The sequence below is a fragment of the Astatotilapia calliptera genome, chromosome 5 (assembly GCF_964374335.1).
Source record: "Astatotilapia calliptera chromosome 5, fAstCal68.1, whole genome shotgun sequence".
Taxonomy (NCBI): Eukaryota; Metazoa; Chordata; class Actinopteri; order Cichliformes; family Cichlidae; genus Astatotilapia; species Astatotilapia calliptera.
Genome location: NC_137426.1, coordinates 22,664,688 through 22,688,330, shown reverse-complemented (window position 1 = coordinate 22,688,330; position 23,643 = coordinate 22,664,688). Strand labels below are relative to the sequence as shown.

At 40.4% G+C, this 23,643-nt stretch overlaps 1 protein-coding gene across 1 annotated transcript in view; it reads left to right on the top strand.

Moving 5' to 3' along the window:
- LOC113022588 (low-density lipoprotein receptor-related protein 1) overlaps nt 1-23,643 on the top strand; it is a 99,615-nt gene that overhangs the window by 1,995 nt on the left and 73,977 nt on the right. Inside the window, exon 2 of the mRNA XM_026168130.2 lies at nt 16,808-16,930. Within this exon, the coding sequence (XP_026023915.2) occupies nt 16,808-16,930 (123 nt within the window). The remainder of the gene's footprint in view (nt 1-16,807; nt 16,931-23,643) is intronic.

Sequence of the window (23,643 nt, the reverse complement as noted above, 5' to 3'; positions counted from 1 at the left end):
AGCCTGCAATCACCTGTAAGTTGAGAGAGACTTGAGAGCCTGCATTTAAGCGTTTAAAACAAACAGCTTCTGCCTCAATTCACAGTGATTGTTTTAGCAAAAATCTTCTTCCCTCTGAGTCTTTTTTTTCCTTCCCTTCATTTGATGAGTCAGACCAGTGCAGTGGAACAGAGGAGATCACCAAACCTGAGTTTTTCCTAAAAATCCACTGAGATGCAGAGCCTGCTGTGCTCGACGGCATCTGTGAGCAAAGATTCTAATTTGTTTACAGATGAGGTGTTTCATTACAATTTATTGGTTAGACTGACTGTGAGATTTACCAAATAGTCTCTAATTGTAACTCATGCATTTGGAAGATTTCTTCACTACATTGCCTTCTTTCTAACGTAGTTAAATGGCTTTTATTTTTTAGGGCCCCTTCAGTTACACATGCTACTAGTAAACCCCCCCTGCCCCCCCGACTTGACTTCAAAGTCTTCTTCCTTTTTTTCCATAAAGGTTTTTCTTTCTTTCTTTTTTTCTCATACACTGTAGTCAGTGTAAAAGGCTCTGGGTACCAACAAACCCCAAGTTTAATTGGGTCTAAATTGCTCTTTGTTTCCCAGAAGAGACCTCCATGAACAGTCTCAGCTTGTTCAGAGCTCTGCTAATTGGAGGCCCAGTGGAAAGGGCCCTAATGAAAGAATTCCCATCACTTCGGTCTATGAAAGTGATTTCACTCTAGAAAGAGATCACTGGCCCCTTACAAATAGACAGTGTGCCCCCAAACCCCGCCCCAGGCTTTCAACGATAAATATTTTGTTCAGAAAATGACAAAGCAGAAGCGGTGCCTTAAGATCAGTCTCTTCAACTTTTGATAATTTCTTTTACTGCTTTTCTTCCTTGATGATGAAAGTGGCACGGGTTCCTTCCTTCTTAATGAACTCACGATGCAGCGATTATCCTGGCAGTTCCCCTCTGTGCATCTCTGTGCTGCAACATTTGGTGGAGGCCTAAGAACTGCCCCGGCATTTGGCTGATAGCCGGGTGCTACTCCCATGACAATGACAGCATAGGGCCAAAAGGCTTATTGTTTACAACTGTATAGAATACAGAGTAGGTTTGTGAGAGCTTCACAGCTGTTGACCTTATCTTACCCTAAAACATTTAAGCGCAGCAGCTAATGCAAACAGCAGATGAGACATATATAGAAGTCTTATATAAATTTCTAGGTCAGATCAGTTCATTTGTTTCTGAAAATACTTTCAAAGCTACTCCAGCTGGATGAATGAGGAGCTTAACCAGGGGAAAACAATCAGGTGGTTACATAAAGCTCATTCACATCATTGCATCACTTACAAAATCTTGCCGTTTTTTTTATTTTTATCTTTAACTCTTATAGATGCTAGTAGACCATGACCAGAACAATGGTAGCTGGTCACATTTAGGGGTGGGGGATATAGCCTCATAATTCTATTGTGATATTCTGAGGACATCTGTAATAACAATATTTTTAAAGATATATAGAAAAAAAATACTGAAGAACATTTTATTGGTGATTGTAGCTCGCAGGCAGCAGCATTTCTTAGTGCAAACAAAATGAAGGTCATTCGCCGTCCTTCGTTTCAAATAAGCTGCTGTAGTTGATGCTAGGCGACCTGATTCAGAGTATAAATGCAATGCCATGAGGTGCCAGCAGCAGCAGTATTAAATGTGAGCACAGAAGTAGCCTAGGTAATGTGTCCCCTAGAATTTTTAAGTAGTGTAACAATAAAGCAATATCAATGCTAAGCAGCATACTGATAAAATAGTGCAATTTCACTATAACCAAGCACAAAATAGTTGGACAGATTGTGATGAGAGGTCCATCGTAGTGGTTTCAATACAATGGAGGTGAGGTATAGCAGACACCTATGGCTGCAGATGCCTGTGTGCAAACATGCCATTCAGAGTGATGATGCCCATTGTGCATTAGAGTCTATTTGACTGACTTGTTTTGGAGCCAGCCTCAAGTGGCTGTTAGAGGAACTGCAGTTTTTGGCACTTTGACAGGTTCTTTTTCCAGCTGCAGAGGTTTTGCCAACACTAGTCTTTATTTAAAGTTAATGTAGCAGTCTCCTGAAGCTCACTTATACTCAATAGGTAAATATAGACTACAATGCTACCAGCTGGTTGTGTACAAAATCTTCATAATTAGGCGGTACACTGTCAAAATCTTTGAAATTGCAACGTCTTTCTAGCCACTCGGCTCTGGGTACACGTACACTTTTTAGAGCAGTCCTGTGACCCACTTTAGGCTTGTGACCCACTGATTGAGATATGCTATCTATATGGAGCTATTTAAGGACTGAAGATGCTGAACAGAGGCGACAGAGCGGAAAGTTGCTCTTGGGATGTAATGATCATGACATTTCTTTACATTCGCAACACATTAGCCAGCAAATGACTTAACAACCGTCACCGTACTGTATGTGAAGGTGATGATATTTTAAGAAACTGCGTATGAATTGAAGCTTAGTTAAAATACAAGTCCATCTCATGTCAGGATCCTTTGATTTGTACCTCAGATGAAATATAATCCCTGGAAAATGTTAGTCTTATTCACAGGTCACCTCTCTTTAGAAACAATAGCAGAAATACTCCTGCATTAAGACCAAAAGCGAGTACAAAGTAATACTACAAAACCTTCTAATGACAGTTAGAAGAAGAGAAGGATGAGCGCGCTTCAACGTGTTTCAGGAGAGAACAGGATTTTGGGGCAGTAGCGATGAGCTGCAGAGAGCTCCATAGTTGACCTAACATAGTGTTCAGGATTGTGAGTCAGTGTCCAGTTGAAATTTGGCTCCGGTGTTTGCAACCACCTGCAAATATTCCTAATCGTATTTGATGTGAAGGCTAGGCTCAGGCTATGCAGCCTGTTATTTTTTTATAAATTCACATATCTGCTTATTTACTGCACTTGTTTTGTTTTTTTAGGAGCAAAGTGGTGAAACACAGATGTTTATTCTGCTTTTATGTTTTTTTGCTATCTGGTCTTAAGATTTACACCCGTGTGCAAGCCTGTTTGGCTATTCACCAACTCCTAAGGGAACAATTTGTCTGTTTCTGCAGATAAATTCTCGACCGCGTCCAGTAGTTAGTTGGCAGTTTTCTGAGGTTTGTTTTTTGTAATCTGCAGTTTTTTGCCAAGCAGGTAGGTTGATTTGTAGAGCTTTAGGAAACAGCACAGTGAGAGCGACCCAAATCAGTAAAGTCTCAGTCTGCAACATCAAAAACAAAGAAAATCTGATTTTCAATTTTTCAATCTGAGTCAAAGTGAGGAGGACTTTTTTTTCTGGGGCAAAGAAGACCACTCTGATGTTGGATCTGCTTTGAGTAGTAGCTTTAAATCCAAAGATGGCCTGTAGATAAAAGTATAGCTATGACAAAGACAGTCATTTCACTCTTGTGTTATACTTGTAGTCTCATGTGTAAAACTCATCAGTACACCTTCCCCCGATATGTACCAGGGCAAAGACAATTAACTTCACATCTACTGCCGCAGCTACTTTGTCAAATTATTGATTTTTCCATACCAGACTTGAAAGAGTTTTAGTTTTCATTTCCTGCAGTATTGATATGCTGATTTGAACTGCACTTCCTTGCTCTCTTCTCTCCCCACCGTCGAGTTCGCACGCACACAGACACACATTGCAGTGCCCACACAGCCCAGCCGCCTCTCACTGACTTACTGCCTTGCTGTCTTCTTCTTCATTTTTCTCATCCTCTCAGGTTAAACAGCATTTTTTTTTAATAGTATTAGAAAGTGCACTTTAAATCAAACGCAGCTTTTGGCCGTATTATAGCCTTAATATTTTTCTCTTTTAATAAAACTCTAAACCTGCAGCGCTCTTAATGTTGTGGCACTGATTCCCCCTGGTACTTGTTTGAAATACTATTATTGCATCGAAGTATGTAACTCCTTTATTATTGCAACACTTAGTGGAAAGCCGTGTTATCTGCTGCTAGATGCGAGCACATGTAGGAGTGGGCTACGTAAGTAATCAGGCTGCCTTGAAAATTCAACAAAATAAAATATTAGTCTAAGTGTGTGTGTGTGTGAGAGAGAAACAGTTTTCATAAGAAGTGGATGACTAACCTTTCATAACAACCCAATTGTCATGATAAAACAACAAAAAAACCCAAAAATGGTGACACAAAGGTGCTTAAATATTGTGTAATGAGTCCAGTTTGAAGGGTTTTGCCAGATTTGCAAAGAAGCTGTCGTGCTTTATAGGTGTGTAATGTGCATTATTCATCAACGTCAACAACAACCACGTCATGCTGATGCGAGGCAGTGCCATGGTCAGGCTGTAGGATTTGCTGGGACCCTTTTATCACCGATAGCAAACATGAGGTAAACTCACTCCTCGGGCGTCAGTCTGAAAGGATGTCTGTTATATTAATGACTCAAGCTGTGACCTTCTCTCATTTTCTTTTCTCTTTACCAAGTTTCAGATTTCGTAAAGCACGAGGGAGGCAATGTGATAGATTGTCCCAGCATAAGGCAGAATTTGTGAATTTATTTCTTTTATCAGTTTGCTAGATAAATTGCTTTATTTTCCTGTTGTAAACATTGTTGAATTTCAGCTCCAGCCCCAGGGGAAATGTCTTTTTTATTTGTTCGAAATGTTCCCAGTCTTGGTTGCACCAGCAGATATAACCAATATGTAGTCTTTTTTTTTCTTTTTTTTAGCACTAGGCCTCTAACAAATATATTTATTAACATCCATTAAGGCCTTTCCTAGAAACATTGTTTTTCACTGACATCCATTTATTCCGGGATAGAGTGGACACGCATCCAGAGGTCTACACAAACAGACCTCATCCTTTTCTCCAGCCTTTGCTGATACATCACAGTTTGTATCTAGGCTCCACAATGTAATAAGAGTCCTCCGGCTTCATGCCAGCAAACTCTTCCTAACTCGGGTTCAAACAATGAGCGCTGAGCCACAGGCCCAGACGCACCAGCACCGAGGTTATAATTCATAGCACTGTGATTTAGATTCATTTACAAACTTCTAATGCAAAATGTAAATAACAATAACCTCAACATAGGCCTAATTGCAAAAAAAAAGAGCAGACAGTAGCCTTGACTCTGAGGTAAAAAAATATTTTTAAAAAAATCTCCTGACCTGGTCTGTAGTGGAGAAACAAGCCTGAGGAAATATAGCAGTCAACTGGGAGATTATTTATGTAGCAATTCCTGGCAAACATTTTACACATTTACAGTTAGGTCCATATGTTTTTGGGCAGTGACATATTTTTTTTTCATGCTCTTGTCTCGGTACACTATCACTGTGTATTTTAAAGAGAACAATATGTGATTGAAGTGCAGAGTTTAAGCTATTCTTGAAGTGAGGCCGCAAAACTGACGAGCAGATCTGGAGTTGATCCCAAGTGTTGAAATTGCATTTCATAGCTTCTTACTGGAACTTTCAATATGATGTCCAGTAAGAGAACCAAAGTGAAACTATCATAGAGACAGCAAAAACGAATCAACAGTGGCCAGCTCAGCAGCACCAAAAGGCCTGAAAGACCACAGAAGACAAGTGCATGAAGAATTAACTCCATGGTTTAAAAAAAAACAACCCCAACTTCAAATCTAACTAAATTAACACTCTAAACTGTGCATTGTCAAAGTCTGCATTCAAGACATTCCTTCGTGAATGAAGGTTTTATAACAAGGTGCAAACCACTGGTTATTCTCAAGAATAAGAAGGCCAGATTAGACTTTGACAGAAAATATCCAGAAGAGCTTGCACAGATCTCCTAAAAAATAATCTTTGTACAGATGAAACCAGAATGAACTTGGAAGAAAGGATGGGAAGAAAAAAATATGAAGAATGAGAGAAAAGGTTCATGATCTAAAGCACGCCCTAACATCAGACACGGGGGAGGCAATCAGAAAAGGAAGATAAAAAATAGAAGCGCTCTGTGGTATCTAAAGAAATACATGCTAAACAGGCGCTCCTCAGTGGGATTAAAAAAAAAAAACAAGTCAAAAAAGCAGAAAACTTGCAGAGACACTCTGTTAGTAAGAATTAAAAAAAAATTGATAAAATTTGTAAAAGCACAGCAAGAGACAAACTTGACCTACATGTATCGACTAAAGAGTTTTAGCAGGGTCTGATGAGGACCTTGATGAAGGAGGCAATGTTAGAGCATGGGCATGCATGGCTGCCGATGGAAGCGGGTCACTAGTGTTCATTAATGACGTGAGTGCTGATAGAAGTAGGAGGATGAACTGTTAAGTGAACAGGGCTTAAGTCTCTGCTTAGATTTAGGCAAACTCTAAAAGACTGATCACATGTTGTTTCCCAATGCAAAGCAAGAAAAGCACGAGAGAACAGGCCTTAGTGACTGTGTCTAAAAAAAATAGCTGTAATTCCCTAACAGCTAATTACTAAACCCCTTGAATTAAAGCTGAAAATCTGCACTTCAATCACGCCTTGATTGTTGGATTTAGGATCCATTGTTGTGGTGTGCAAAGGCAAAAATACAAATCCAAAAACCTGTGGAGCTAACTTTATGAGCCACACTGCAAATGCTGCACGCAGTTTTTAAGCAACTGGCTTCTTGCATAAGATTTCCCACATTCAGATGTATGTGTGTAGGCAATGTGGTCTCTCTGATTATGTGCATTGTGTGCTTCTGGGAAAAGAATGGGTGGCTGTTTGGTCTGCTGTTATTAGCCTACACACACTAAACTAGTTGGAATATATTTGGTAAATATCCCTGAAGACATTTCCTTATGTATATGAGGTATTTTGGAGTGTGTGCAATTGCATTTTTAAATATATGAACTGGCTGAAGGAGTGATTTGGCTTTCAGATTAAGATTAGGATTATATCACTCGCTCACAGTCTTTTCTCAATGTGCCAAAGGCCAAGAAACCCACCTTACAGCACTCAGAAAATGTTCTTATTAACAGAGATTTTTGAGCGACTGTGTTGCCACATGACAGAGTCAGGCTAGTGGTTTTCCTTCTGTGTCCATTTTTAGGCATAGTTAGGTTAACAGCTGCTGTCTGCTTAAATACCACAGACATGTATTTACAGCGATATCAATTTCTTACATTTTCATGCAGACTTGTTTGAATTCCCAAATTTCCCCAAAAAGGAAATTTCAGCAACCTTTAGATTTAAATCTGTTACTTTTTATGCAAGAGGATTTCTTCCGACTTTGCTTTTTGATCGTCAGTGTCTCGTTGGAGTCTCAGCCAAGGTTGCTTTAGCACATGGAGGTGAAAAAACATTCTGGAGAATCAGGTCTTGTTGCATAGAGCTCATGCGTCACACTGAGACTTGAAATTTGTACTGGTCTTACGAAAAGGCACTAAAGAATTTCATATAATCTTCTTTAATATGTTCCCCTCGGCAGCATGCTAAGCAGGCTTAATTGTCATTTCCCCCCCCTCTGCTGCTGCATACGGCGTGTGCTTCGGTGCTAGTGCGGCAAAGGGATTTGTCTAAACTGACTAAGTTGATAATGATGCATCACACCTTGTGGTTTTCTGCTTCGTCCCTTTTTCTTCTTCTTTAGAAAAAAAAGATTAACCCTTATGATGAAGCGAAGGAGTTCATGACCTCCTCCCCCCCTGAGTTCTAACAGTGACTGTAGTAGCACAAATAGCAGTCATGGTTGATTACCACACCGGGGCTGAGACATGGTGAAATCTCAGCCAGACATCCAAATAGCTTTTCATTTGATTACTCTGCTTTAACTAATAGGTTCTTGTTCACAATACTACAAAGGCTTGCTGAAATTTGTGGAGTTTTTTTTTCTTCTCAGATTTGACCTGTAAAAATCACAGTCACATTCAGGAGTGTGTTGCCCTGTAAATTAAGCCTCATTTGCCTTTGCAGCTAGCACCAGACTTGAACATATTCCTCGTGATGGCTCTCCTGAGCCTAATGCATGCATGACACACACTTTCATGCATACGAACGTACACGTGGCACAAAATTTACATCCATCCAGAAGGCGGTTGAGTAAGTCTGCACGCACAAGCCAAACTTTGACTTGGATTGTAGATTTTTTTTAAAGGCCTCATTACCTTAATGTAGGTGACAAGTACAGTGGGGGAGATAATTATTTGATCCCCTGCTGAATTTGTAAGTTTGCTCACTTACAAAGAAATGAACACGGTGATTTTTATGGTAGTTTAATTTTACTGGAAAGAGAGAAATCCAGAGAAAACACATTACGAAAAAGTTCTTTGCATGTCATTGAATGAAATAAGCATTTGAGGCCCTTGCAAAACATGACTTTGTACTTAGTGGAGAAATCCTTGTTGGCAAGCACAGAGGTTAATTTAGTTAGTCTGTAGTTTTGCCCACTCCTCTTTACAGAAACTCTTTAGGTTTCTTGGCTGCTGCTTCATCAGTTGAAGCTTCACCTCTATCCACAGGTTTTCTATAGGATTTAAGTCTGGAGACCTTTTTTTCATCATGCCTTTGTTGTCTTGGTGTTATGTTTTTGGTTGATGGTGGAATGCGCTGGAAGACCCATCTACAACCCATTTTGTTTAAGAGGCACAGCTGGAGCCTTTATCTCTTGTTTTGTAACACAGGAACTTTTTCCCTCCCTCTTTCTTCTCCTCCTCTTCCATTACAAAATTCTGAAGTGTTTATGGCTCAGCTGTGGAGGTGGATGAAGAGTTGGCAGACTGCAGCCAAAGAGGCCGATATGCTCATCCCTCAATTTTGGCACTTAGCAGAACCCCCTCAGTTCAGCCCATAGGCCAAGTAAATAAACCCATATCCCATTTCTTTTTCGCTCAACCTCAGTGTTTTCTATATCTATACAAGTTTGTCAGATGCCATTTCTTGAGAGTGAGAAGCGTGTTGCCATGAATCCACTGTGAAATTTTCTATTTATTTTTTGTTGAATTCTGTCAAGACATTTAGCTCCAAGTCGATATCAAACCGGCTGGGTTGGGTTCTTTCCTCAGTGGGTGACTCAGTAAAGATCAAATCCAACTCAAAGTTTTCCAGAGTCTGTGTCAGGGTCAGGACTTGCAGCACACAACTCAAGATGTTAAACTTCCTTGGTTAAATATTAGAAAACATAATGATGACACATATTTTGAGAAGCAAAAATGTTTAAATTAGTGACAGCATCTTAACCTTTGAGAAACTATTGAAGTGTTTCATTTGTGCGAGTACATGCTGTCTTCTGTAGACTAAACTTGGCGTTTGTTTCCCATTAGACATTTCAAAACTCTCTGTAAGTGTTTAAAATGACTTCACTGTGTGTTTACTTCAGCCAGCACGCCCTCCTGGTACTTTTATGCCCCCTGGCAGCTTTCTTAGTTTCAGTTGAATTAGTTTTCTTTTGTATAAAGATTTTATATGATACTTTTCCTGCTTAGTCTCAGTGTATGTGGATGGCATGAGTGACTTAGGTTCGGAAAAGTCAGGGGAAAAACCCAACTCTTATTTCATAAAGACAGTCAGATTCCAGTCTTGTGAGATGAAGCTTGGGTAGCAGGTCTAACAGTCAAATAACAATTGTTTTATTGTATACTTTAAAACAGTTTGCTGTTAGTTATTTTATGGCTCACCTGGTGGTATGGCCACATGCATTGCAATATATTTATAGCTTTAGAGGTTTGCTATTTTTTTTAAAAAAAAGGTGAATTTCTGATTTACCATTTTTTCCCCAACTTGTGCAAGCAGGATAACATGTATCAACAGCTCAGTCCAAAGAAATCTGGTATAAAGAAATGTGCTCAGTGTCATTTTTTCCCCTCAAACACAGTATCACCATCCCATCAGCCTCATCAGCTTCAGCTGTGCTAACACACTAAGCCAGTGGTTCCCAAACTTATTTTGCTAGGCCCCCCTTTGTTTTACAAGAAAAATGTCCCCCCCCCCCCCCGGGGGAGAAACACAAAAAAACACATCCTCCAACCACACACACCCATATTTTGCTCAATTGCGGTTTATTTCACACCTCAAACATTTAGTAAACAATTAAGCAAATACAAGTAAACTGCAATAAATTACAGGTAGTAATAAAATAAACTACTAACTCTAACGCTACGTCCGCACCTACACGGGTATTTTTGAAAACACAGCTGTTTCGTCCACATGTAAACGGCGTTTCGAATCACCGAAAACTGAGATTTTTTAAAACTCCTTTTTTTGCTTTTACGTGTGGACGAGGAATACAGAGTTTGTCAAAGGTATGTGCCTTTTTTCACGTCACGCTGTGCGCCACGTTATTGTTTACATGAGATGAATTGCAGAATGGGAGATGGAGACAAAATACTGTTAATCTGACTATCTGCAGGTTTTACACCAGTTACTGTCCCTCTATTTACAAAGGCAGAGGCGTTGCGGTGTGATTATTTTACATGTAGTTGCTTTTTTCCTGTGTAATAATATTCAACATTGCTATCAATACATTTTTCAAAAATGCCTCTCTGTGCAAAATGGGTTTAAAAACATAAGCAGCTGTGGGATACTGTTTGTCCGTGATTTGAACCGGGGGAACAAATCGTGGCAGGATCAGCCTGATATTATTTGTATCCTGCTGTAACTTTACTGTATAAAGAGCCAACATCTCCAAAATGTCAGGAGTAGTTATTTATTACAAGAAGTGTTTGTGAACTAAAAATCAAGAATGTGGGATACTGTTTGTCCGTGATTTGAAGAGCCCAACGCCTGATCCCAGTAAGGGAAAACCAATTCTGCAGGGGAGACCTACCTGGCACTTGTGCAGGTGAAACCAAAGGGAAGATATGCTTCACCATATTTTCTAGTCTTTGGCTTGGAAGGAAGTTGGTTTGGAAACATATTCAGCGATGCTTCATCTCCTGCTTTGCGTTTGTGTGGGCGGCCTGTGCTAGCAGTGTCCAAGCCTTGTTTTTTTGTTTTTTCCCCTTTTCATACCGCGCCCCCCCTGCAATGGCTCTGCCCCCCCCCTTCCAGGGGGCGGGCCCCACACTTTGGGAAGGTCTGCACTAAGCTAAGATGGTGTGCATAGTAAATATTTTACCTACTTAACATCAGCATGTAAGGCTGGCCAAGAAAGCTGATTCTTAGTAAGCTCAGAGTTTGGCCTCAGAAGGTTCTATAACCTATATTAATACTAATAATAATACTAATCTGTATTCTATCTACTGTTGGTCTTATCACAGTGGTGGGTTTACTACACTGAAATTCTCATTTTTTGATTTCTAACTCCACTCTTTGATACATTGTCACTATCCATTTTAAGGAAAGTACTCCTGTGATGTGATTAGCAGTTTCAGGACTGAACCTGAGGACTAGCTGGTGGTTAGTAACTACTGAGGAGGTGCCCCAGGAACTAAATACCTTCACATCTCTTTCTTCCCCCGTTTAATTTGAAGCTATCTAAGATCTACTAATTGGAATGCTGAAATGATGCAATAGCTTCCCAATGGTCAGGATGTATGTCGTATCTTGTGGACCTTTATTTTCTGTGAATTTGTCAGTAAGATTAGAAAAGTACTATACATTCACCAGCCTTTTCTTTGCTTCCTCAATTACTTGTTAACTTAAATCAGTACTCAACCAATAATGTGGCAGAAGATCTATACATTGAGGCAAGTAGATTTAGTCAAGGCGACCATCTCTGATATTCGAATTGAGCATCAGCATGAGGAAACCCAAGGGAATTAAGCCACCTTTGTTGGTGGCAGATGTGACTGATCTCACAGTTTTAGAAACTGCTGATCTATTGGGATTTTCCTGCACAACCACAGTATGTAGAAGAGCATGTCTGAAAACACGAGACATTCAATTTTGAAGCAGAGAGGCTAAAGCAGCAAAAGACAGCAAAAGAGGAAAAATGTTGCCTGATCTGACAAATCCTGATTTCATTTGGACAATAAAGTCAGAATTGGTCAAAAGCAACATGAAAGCACTGATTCATCATGAATTGGTAGCAATAGTGCACTTTGGTGATGGTGTAATAGTGTGGGGGACATCATATTGGCACACTCTCCGCCCCAACTGATCATTGTTTAAACAACAGAGCCGACATGAGTGTTGTCCATGCCTTCGTGACCATAGAGCACCTTTGGGATGTGATGGAATGGGACATTAGCTTAATGGATGTGTAGCCACCAAAGTGCAGGAGCAGCGTGATGCTATCATGTCAATATGGACCAACATCTCTAAGAAATGTTTTCAGGACCTTGTTGAATCTAGGCCATGATGAATTAAGGCAGTTTTAAAAGCAAAATGGGTCTAAACCAATGCTAGCAAGGTATAACTTGCTAGCATTGGTTTAACCAATGCTAGCAAGGGGCGATCGTGGCTCAAGAGTTGGGAGTTCGCCTTGTAATCGGAAGGTATAACTACGTCACTTGGGGTTCTTCATAGGCTGATGAAGTATCTAAATAGTTAAAAAAGAACCACAATGGTCTCTAGTTTCTACAGTGTAGACAGAACAAAAGTAGGTACCAAATGCAACAGTTAGAGCCCTTAAACAGTTCCTGTATTCTTAAGGACCCTTTAAACAACTAACTTTGAAACTTCCTGCTGTTCAGAGTCCTTTCAGCCCCACTGTTGACAGTACTTTAAGTCTGCCTTCATCTCAACCGCTGCTGAGCAGTGTGTGATGAGGCCATAGTCTCAGTGTCTGCTGGAGCTTTGTCCTGGTTGATCTCAGAGGGCAGACTTCCAACTTATTTATAGCTCTGCTGTGGGTGTCTGAGGAAATGCTGCAGTGACTGGGGGCAAGGCTTGTGTTTGCCTTAGTATAGGTCTCTTCCTCCCAAGCAGACAGAGCTCATCTTAGAGGGCTCGCGGGCAGCGGCGGGGTGCAGAGGGCAGTGGGTTATAAACCGTCCCAAATGGCGACAATTCAAAACATTTTCCCGCAGCCTCCGCTTTAGTAAGCACACAGGCAGCTCATTGATAGCAAGTGTTACATTCCTCCATCCCATCTCAATATCCCTGCCCAGCTCAGTGTGCTCTCTGATCTTCAGGCCTGTCCTGAAAGCTGAGATCACTTCCCCCAAGGAGTTGTAGCTCACTGCCCACTCTCCATTTCCTCTCGCATTGATGCCGTACATCTAATTTGTTCTCTTATATCATCATTCGGCCTATCCATCTGTTGACCTCATTTATTTGCTTTTCAGTTAAAGCTGTCCTTGGATCCCTTTAAACCCTGACTTTTAACCATATTAATTCAGATCGTGCCAGCAGCAGACTGCTTTCACAGCTAACAGTAAAGTGGTTGTCACTGGCAGCTGTCTTCTATCTTCTATGACTAAACAGTTTTACCTCAGTTCACATGCAAGTAAACCTGCATATTCAAAATACGATTGATTCTTTTTCTTGATCTCGCCAAAATTAAGTATTTTGTCATTACTTGTCATTGCCTGCTATTTAGATTGGGTAGCCCAGGACTTACTTTAATGGTTTCCCTTTGCCCATCCCAGACTGAGCTTCACTTTTCCTTAGCTAACCTCTTGACCTACTTCTTATTTTCCCTGATATGATTCTGTCAGCAGCCGCTTGCAGCTGAGCCTGAGGTGCTTGTTAACTCCCCCCACAGCCATTTTGAAAGCGGAGTTCACAGCAGAGCGTGTCAGCATCTACATAAACAATAGACAATAGACAGATACACCACAACTGCTGCCTGCTCTGGCTGGTGCTGATATCCCTAAACAAACAAACAAAAAAACATGATCGCACACACCGAAGAAGAGGGAAGAGAAGCAAAGAGGAAACCCTTTAACACAAGCTTGGTTGCATTTCATGAATAATTCAAAACCTTGTGACTTCTGAGAGAGAGAAAAAAAAAGGCGACCCTTTACACACTCATACACACACACACACACACACACACACACACGGTGATCACAGCGGTACAGAGCGGAGGATAAGTGGGGAGCGTGTGAATGTGCGCAGCAATATGTCAGGTTGAATTCATGGTTTTTAGGTTGAGCCCCATTTGAAGATTCCTTTCACTGCTGGAGTTGAAGAGTAGCTTTACATGTAGATGCCGTCATCCTGTTTATCCTTCTTCATCCCATAAGCCACTCCTATGCTATCCTACACTCCCCCACGTCCTGTTCGTCATGCTCTCTATCTGACTAAGTTGTAGCTCTGGTAAAAATGCCCATTTCTGGCCTCGCATTCTGACCCAAAGAGGCTGACTCGTCTGCACAATGGCGTTACATAATCGTCTATACAACACACTTTTTAAGATAACACTGAAAATGTAAATCATCAGTCGTGCCGCGGGACTGAGGTGGGTGGATCGCTTCAGTGAGGCGATGCTGTCAAAGATGTTGGAAGAATCACCCTCAGACCACTATATTCGAAATAATGACAGGAAGAAATAAAGGAGTCTATTAGAAAAACAAACTTTGAACTCAAATGATGGAAAAACACCAGCCTCGTGATGGATATTTAAACACTGAATATCCACAAAAACAGACAAATTTTAAAGTGTCGGTTTGTTCCATTTAAATGCCATGAAAGACTTTTGCAAAATGGTAAAAACAACACTTCTCGGTCATGTATTAAGCTAAATCTTAGTATATTATTTACCGTATGGTCCCATCTTACTACAATGCATGAAATCGCCATCTGTGTGTTTGTTTCTTTGCTCACAAACTCCTCCTAGACCATCAGGAGCTGAGCAACCAAACCTGGCATGCAGGTTTATCTTTGGTCCTTGAAGGTTGTTATCTATATCAGATCTTACAGTGCCATCAATTTGCCTAGCAACAGTTTGAAAATGGCCTGTTTTTAGAGTTTATGCACCCGTAACATCTTATAAAATTATCATCTGATGTAAGATCTAATTTAAACCTAGAAAAGCTGAGTTATGCATGCATATTGTTGATACTCTAATGCCATCACTTTGCCTGGCAAACACCTAACAATGTGCTAAAATGACCCGTTTTTACCCTTTAGACATCTACAGCACCTTGCGAAAGCATCCTATCATTTTAATTTCACAACAGTAACATCTCATTTATATCCTCAAAAGCTGAATGATACATGCTTAGCAACCACCTAGCAACGGGCTAAAATGACCCATTTGTAGCATATAAACAACATCTACTGTCTCTATTTTTGTACTTTTCTCAGTGTGATAAAGTGCCAACAGCACAAACAAGCCAAACAATACTCTAACATGGGCATTACTAGTTAGTTAACAAAAATGTCTGTAATTCTACCTTTTTTATTACCATGTTAAGCAGTTTATTATATCTTTAAATTAACTAGAAAATTATATTTTGTTTGTAACATAATAAAAAAACCGTTTTAGTTAAACTTACTATTAAAATGAATTAATTTTTTGGGGGGGAATCAAGTAATTATATTAGTTACCAGTATGCCAGTAACTCTAATATAATTAGAGGAATATGTTGTTTGGTTCAAAGTCATCTTAGTCTCTCCGTCTTCAGCGTGGTCTGGTATGTCTTAGCTTAGCACTGTGGCTTGGGTTGTGCAGCTGCAAGCATAGACTGTATATAAAAGTCTAGTTTATGTATACAGTCTTTGTTCAGAAGAGGAGACTTCAGCCTTCTGGTATCAACAAAGTAATCTTAGCTAAGCTAGCCGGTTGCCTGCTAACAGCTTGCGTTCACATATCTGCTGGGATTTTTGAACCTTGTGGAGCGAGTACTTATAAGATGTTGCTGCATGTGGTCATAATGGCAAATGTTAAGCTAGCTGCTGACAGACAGTAAATACCATAGACTCTGATAAACATCCACAGATCGTAGGCTGCTGTCTGTAAAACCACAAAAAAGCATCACTTCTGTATGATTTCCTTACAGTTAGGTAGAGCAACTGAAACGTACACATGTTAAGTAATGTAGGAATTACTCTTTCTGATGACGAATGATTTAAAAAGAAACAATTTAGCAATTTATTTTGCAGTGATTACCTTATGGGAACTTATCAAACACTGGCAATAATAAATAACATCTGCTCTGTATAAAACACAGCTTTACAAGAGGACGTGAACAAAGAGTGCTCGGGACAATGTGAAGAGCAGTCCATGTCAGAGTATTCATTAATCCCTGCCTTTATTTACACTTCAGTGACAGCTGAATACACGTTGAATGAAATATGGTTAAAAAGCTTAGGTCAGTGTTTACGTTTTCCTACTAAGTTTGTAAAATCTTGGAGACCGAGATTATTTCTTCCATTTGTTTTAACGTATTTTCAAAGCCAAAGACTTTGTACTCCATCGTCTGTTTTTTGGTCACCGCTCAACAGTAAGTCCTGCTCGTCCAAAACCAAAGCTGAATGACTCAGCTTTGTTGCTTCTCTGTGTGTATATGTGTTGTTAAAGTGTTCATGTGCTGCACAGAGAGGACTTGAATTAATGTGGCTTTGAATATGCGCTGCCATTTGGCTGTGGCTAGAGTGGGCAGTTTTTCCTCGCCCTGGAAGTTTGGACTGAAGGGGGGTAATAGAGGGAGGGTAATTCAGTGAACAGGATGTTCTTTGATATCCTCCAGACGAGCTGCTTCTCTGCCACCGGCTTGCAAATACTGACCTGGATATTTAGGTGCAGCAAGTTTATGCAAAGCTGCTTCCAGGCTTGCTTCAGTGCTCATTTTGCTTTTCTTGTGTGTGTATCCATTCTCTATTGCCCTCCGTCATGTAACAACGTTCCAAAACCTAATTAGGGCCAGTGTGAGCTTCTATTGACTCACAACAGACACCGCTTCCTAATGAGACCTCAGGAATAAAGATCATTGACAAAAAAAAGAGCTGCTTTTATTTTTCTCCCAGAAATCCTTTTAGTCTTACTTTCTTTTTCTATCTCTTTTTAGCCCCAAGGACCTGCAGCCCAAAGCAGTTTGTGTGCAAAGATGGGGTAACGTGCATCTCAAAGGGCTGGCGCTGCGATCGGGAGAAGGACTGCCCGGACGGCTCTGACGAAGAGCCTGATGTTTGTAAGTCTTTCAAAAAATAATGAGTTTAAAGGCTCAAATATGCTGTATCCAAATAAATCATCAGGTTATTGAGCATGCTGCATCTCACTTATTCAGCAGAATAAACTATCTGGCAGTTAATCATTCAGAGACAGATAACTGTTGTCCTGAGAAGAGACATTAAAGACTAGTTATGTTGCTTCTCTTTCTTGTTGTATAATAGAGTCCAGAGTGAATCATTCTGTGCTCAGGTTACTGCTTATCACATTTGATAAGAATAAGGGTGTGTTTGAGGCAGGTTAAGACAGGGAGCATTTTCACTAAATCAGTTAAAAATGCAGTGTTATGCAGACCTTACATTTTATTCAATCTCAAATTAAAAATGCGAGCTCACTTGGTCTAAAGAACATCTTCAGCTTCTCTGTGCAGAATACATTCTTTTGGCAATGTGTGAATTATGCACGTAACCAACGGTCACCAAGTGTGAAATTGGCTTGGAAATTGATCAGAACCTGCATGGGTAGATTTGTAAAATGTATCTTCCTCTGTATCCGGGGTATGCCAATATAATACTGCAGCGTTTGTTCTCTCAAACACGCTCTAACAGCAGTTGTTGACTAAAAGACCGAGATTGATGCACTTTTCGATTTATTTGGCTAACCACCGCCAGACGAGAGAAAACAATGGGATGTTCTATCAGCAAATGAGAGGAGGTCGTTCTGCCGTTGAGTAGCTCTGTCACGGCCAATTAGAAGATCTACAAAGTTTGTTTTTCCCTGGTAAATGTGATTTTCCACTAACACTCAGACCCACAGAGGACACAGTCGTGACACGAAACCAAACAGAAAGTGCTAAAAAAACAAGAAAAAAAAGAAAAAAAAAGACAGCTCTTGTTTCAAAGTCCTCAACTAGATGTTGAGATGCTTTGAGGCCGAATCCCTGGGGTGAGGATGAAAGTAGCAGTGTCTTTTTGGTCATCCTCTGAGACTAAAATGCCTGTAGTTATCTAAGAGGACAGAGGGCTCCGGGTGGGTTTGGGAGTGGTATGTGTCTGTGTATGTGTGTGTGTGTGTGTGTTTTTGGAGGGGCTGACCTGGGAGAGAGAGAGAGCAACTGTGTGGACAGAGAACTGTAGCTGCAGTCTAGACGCATGAGGCTGTATGAGAGCAGGTCTGGAAGTCATTAGAGACTCGCCCAGAGCAATGGAGAAACCTGCTGTTTTTCACAACCTGCCTAGGCCAAACACACACACACACACACACACACACACACACACACACACACACACCCTCCCCGCTTCTCATCTTGGCCTTTCTTCTTCTGTGTCTATCTGGGACAGGAAGAAGTGATTTGATCCTCTGTTTCTTGCTACTCCATCTATCGTATGCCAAACCTCTCAACAGCAGCAGTCATAGGACCTATTGCCTCCAGGGACCCGATTTTATACAGTCAGGGAGGAAAACTCTAGAAGTGAAGCAAGGTCAGAAAATAAACAGGTGGTTAAACCATCTGGCACAGGAGGCTTTAATTGGGATCGTGAATTTCTTTTATGCTCAGTTAATGCTATCCTTGCCGTAATCAAAATATACCAGCAATCAGGTTTTCCAAATCTCAAGAAAACACCCAAACCAACAATGAACGGATGCTATCGGCATGTAGTCACAAACAAACATAATTATTAGCCACATGCAACATTAAGAGGTTAGGACTAATGTCTCACAGCAAGAAGGTCCCGGGCTTGAATTCACAAGCTGCTCGGGCCGTCCTGGGTGTCCATATTCTCCCAGTGCCGGCGTGGGTTTCGCCAGAGGCTCTCGGTCTTCCTCCCACAGTCAAAAGCCATGCAGGTTATGTTAATTGGTAATTCTAAATTGGCCGTAGGTGTGAACATGAACACGAAAGGTTGTCTGTCAGTATGTGTTATAGTCGTACGACAGGCTGGTGACCCGTGCTCTCACCCCATGGCACCTGGGAAAGGCTCCAGCTTCACCATGACCCTGAAATGGATAAGTGATAACAAACAAATTGTTTTTCCTCCGTTTATGAAATTTGACAAAAGCATGGGAGCTTAAATATGCTGTGAGTCTGTAACCCCAATAGGCATGGAAGCAATACTGGGCTTTGCAGCTGATGTTGATACAAGCCACATTTTCTTCCTTCACACACACATTCATACAGCGCTTTATTCTGTGCCTTTAAATACTTTCTATTTAACTATCACGCGCACACATTGACACTCCGATAGATGCCTCGGGGGCAATTTGAGTTCAGTATCTTGCCTTAGGATACATCAATCTTTAGACTGGATGAGCTGGGGCTCAAACTGCAGATCTTCCGAAGCCACAGGCAATATATGAGCTAGTTTTACGTTAAGATGGTCAAAATTTTTAAGTAAGAGTAAAAATAAGGATGAGCGACACTGCGAAGGTCTTGCCTAACTCTGAAACTCGTCTGCTTAGTTGTGATGCATACTCTACATGTGCCGCATACAACACTGAGAGTCTGAGCCGCTCCCCTGCTGGATGGTCTCTGCGATGAAGCAATTTTTAATTTGCTGCAGTACATTAAATTTTAAATGACGGCATAACGGCCAACATAACCTAACCGCCTAAAAAGCTGCTCTAAACCAGAGTTTTCAGAGAATATGACAAGAGATAATAATGGACAGCAAAAACATCATATACTGACAAACCTGCGTTTTTATTGTTTTGATTAAAAGTGCTCTTTGTTGAGGGCCTTTTGCAGATGCTTCTGGTTGAAAGATGCATGAGGTAGTTTATTTATTCACTCATGTGGACGGAGCTTCACAGTGGGCTTTGTTGAGGTGTTGGCTATTGCCAGTGAAGTCAGCCACTGTCCAGTGCAGCTGCTTTGCCCTGCTGCGTAACCCCTACAATGCTGTTCTTTGTACTCCGGGGCGCTGGGTCAGACTGGCATAGAGGGACACTGAATGAGTAAAACAAAAATAAAATGGTCTTCTGGGCGTGAGGCCTTTATATAGAACTTTGAACTACATTTCTAGTCAATGAACAGTTAAAAGCCAAAAGATGAATATTAGTGTGGTCCGCAGCCTTCAGGTAGGGTGTCAATTCCTGCCTCGATAACACAGGAAGAGCGTGATGCTGAAATGATGGCCCTCCCTGTAGCCTCTAAGTGCATTTTTAGACTGACATTTCCTGTCTAGTCTGCAATTAGCTTTTTAGGAGATGAAACATATTTGTAACAGCCACTTTTAGAGTGGGAAAACAACTGATGTAGTGGAGCATCTCACTGATGCCTATCAGAAGAAATGAAAGACTGTCGTGAAAATAAAATCTAGTAAGTTTCATCTTTAACCTTGGAAGGTAAAAGCGGTTATAATCTGCTGATATACAGTTGACTGTTGTATAAGACAGCAGTTATAAAAGGAGCAACAACCAAGGTCATATTAAAGCCATTAAATTAGATAATCCTAGGTTAGTATAAGTGTCTGTTGTTCCTACAAGGATTAAGGTATAAGTACTTCCCCTTTTTTACACACATTTTTACCTCTCATAATAACAATTTTAATTATTAACTAAAGAAGATGAGGAAAATAGGTTTCAAAGACCATGGATCCATGCCAAATGAGTGCAGCAACATAATTAGACAACACTTTAACCGACTCAGTAAATCTGATTCTCGCAGTTGGAGGAAATTTAAGTTTTAATGCAGACACGCGTGACAAAGAGGACTCATAGTAGTAATAGTTAAAAAAAGGTGTAAACGTGACATCTGGAATCTCTTATTGTTTGTGTGTTATTGTACCTATAAATGCATTCAACAGATAGAGAGTATCACTAGAGCTGATCTGAAGAGCACTTGTAGCATTTATATTCGTAGGTTTCATTTATATGGAGCTTTTTTCACGCTTTTACTATGCAATCAAATAGAAAATGTTTGCAATTATAAAAACTGAGCAGAAGCTAAAATTCAAAAAACTGTATAAATGTATTTACTGTTATTAAAACAAATCTAAACATTTTGTTTTTCAAGTTTAAAAGTTGTTAATGAATCTAAAACATGCAGTTCAGTGGAATCTGAAGGATTTCAGTCATGGCTCTTAGCCATAGGTATGTAGTTAATAGGTAATTCTAACACAATTATTTTGCATCATGACCAGGTATCTTACCTGACTACAGCTGCTAGATTTAATTGACATTACACGTCTCTGCTTGACACGTTGCTGCTAGTCTAGTCTGTGTGTATGCGCAGTAAACTGTTACCATGGTTGAGACTCACTGATAGACTTGCTTTGCATCTTTTAGTGTAGGTTATGCCTGTGAAATTAACCTCAAAAGCAAGCAAACCCCTTTGCTTGGATTTGCAAGCAGAACTTTTGGATTCACATTTTATTGCCTAGTCTAAGATAACTCTTGTTTCATTGCATTACAAAAGACTCCAGTGTAACTCCTGAGGGAAATTTCCTGCTCCTTACCTTTTATATATTCTACTGATGTCGTTTTCCCTGCCATATGCCCCATAGGTTTCTCAAAATTCACTGATATTATTCTGCAAAATAACATTGTGTGTTATATTTAAAGTTTCCTATATTTAAGAATAAACTCTGCAAGGATTCAAACCATTCCCTTTTCAGTTATTTTTAAAAATATTTCCAATATGTATGGCTACATTCGTATTATCTTTCAAGGGTTGTGTAAAAGTTCAAATTAATAAGTCTTATATTTGATTTTTAAGCAGTCCATAGGTGTAAAAAAAAAATCTAAAAATGTGCAATACATGTTGTATATACATGATGCATATCAAAAAATGTAAACATCTTATAGTTATAGGTAAAATGACCCAAATGCTCCAAAAACAGGCAAAAGGTAACTGAACACCATTTTCTTACAGGCAGCAAAAAGTCCAAAAAACAAAGTTGATAAATCCACGTTTCCAAAGGAAACGGCAAACGTAATCTCTGTAAAGGCAGAGTGGTTACAATGAGGGAAAAAAAGACACAAAGTAACAGGGGAAAACTAAACACGGGTGGACATAATCAAGGTAAAGAGCGGACAGTAAATATATCTAAAGAAAAGACACCAGAGACAAACCCTGTAATGTAAAAACAGGAAGTAACAAATTGAACACAGAGGGTAAAGTCACAGACAGGATACAGGGACACTAAAATCCCAATGGCCACAACAAAACGTGTACATAGCCATTCGTTCGTCTATTTCCCCCCCTGCTTATTCATGTCGTACTGTAACATAGGTATGTTTTGAAAACATAATGCCGAAGATATTTTTTCTTATATTTCGGGTACAGTTACACAAACTGCAGGAAAAAAAAATACTTCCCCTTATAAAACCTCAGTGCAAGGTGCACTTCTGCAAAGTTTTTCAAGGTGGTTGGCAAGAGTAGGTGGTTTGAAGCATCTTGTTTTGTTGATTTAAGCTCCTTTATTTTCTTCAGTCTCTTTATGTAGACTGACTCTGTGATGCTGAGATCAGGGCTCTGTGGGGGCCTTACCATCTGTTGCAAGCCTCCTTGTGTTGCTGCAGTAGACAGTTCTTTATGACAGGCTCATTCTCTTGCTGCAGAAGGATTTTTGAACCCATTATTTGACTTCCTGATGGTATTTCATGATGGCTAAGATCTGCCCGAATCATTAGAGAAATCACTAACTCCGACCTAAACCCCAGCTGCATTTGCACAAATTCTGCCTCTAACGTGAGTAAATGGCATCATCCTTTCCTGCTTTTTACATTAAGACTTGCTGTCATTTATTTCAGTGCAGTTCCTTTTTTTTATGTGTAAAATAGAAACCTGTGGGTCTGTTTTCACCTCCGCGGAACGTATATTGTGCATTTACTGTAATGACTATATTGAAGGATGTGGCGAGCCAGATGTGACCCACCGACTAAGGGGCCGTTTTTAGATGAGGGGTTGAGGCTGGGGCAGCGAAAAAGGGCAAAGCTGGCGCCCGAAGCAGAGCCCTGCCTATGTTTAGCCAAAAAAAGCATGTCAGGCGTTTCAATTTTTAAAACGCTATTATGTAATCTGAGCTGCCCCAAAAAAGGTGCGGCAGGCCATAGGCACCATAAAGCGAAAGCAAGCCTAAAAAGAAATATACAGCATGCTTTTCGGCTCAAAGAAAATCAGTAAATTGAAGAAAAAACAAAAAAACAAAACTCTGCATTTTGAATGTACAGACAGATGCTGAACACCTGGCTTTGCCTTGTGGCTCATCTTTCTCACCACCTGTGTCTGATTAGTGGCAGCAGCGAACGACTGCAGCCTGTATCCTGTAGTGTGCATTATTGAACACACAGCTTGTCTCCTGCAGCATTTGTTTAACTTCACACTCCTCTTACAATGAGGATTACTCTCATCCCGACCCCTCAACCCCCGACCCTTGTGTTTCATTTATCTATTTCTCAAGGTGATAATTAGTCTGTAACAAATTTAAAAATAACTGTTCGGTTTGGGGTTTGGGGCTCGGTGCTCGATTTGTGACGATTAAAGTCAGCCTGCTGCTCTCTGGGTAAGAGGTCTGAGCCAAAGTGGACTGGAATGCCTTTCAGATATTTAGTCATTCTGGGCCAGCAGTAAGTCTTTGAGGAAAATGTGAACAAAACTGAGAGTTAAGCCTCACACCATGGTGAGGAAAGAAGTCTTTTCAATCTGAGAAAAAGAGGCGCCGCGTAAAAACCTTATTTTAGTCAGCGACGGGTCTGTTCCTCTTCTTTCAAAACTCCAAGAGAAAGAGTGAA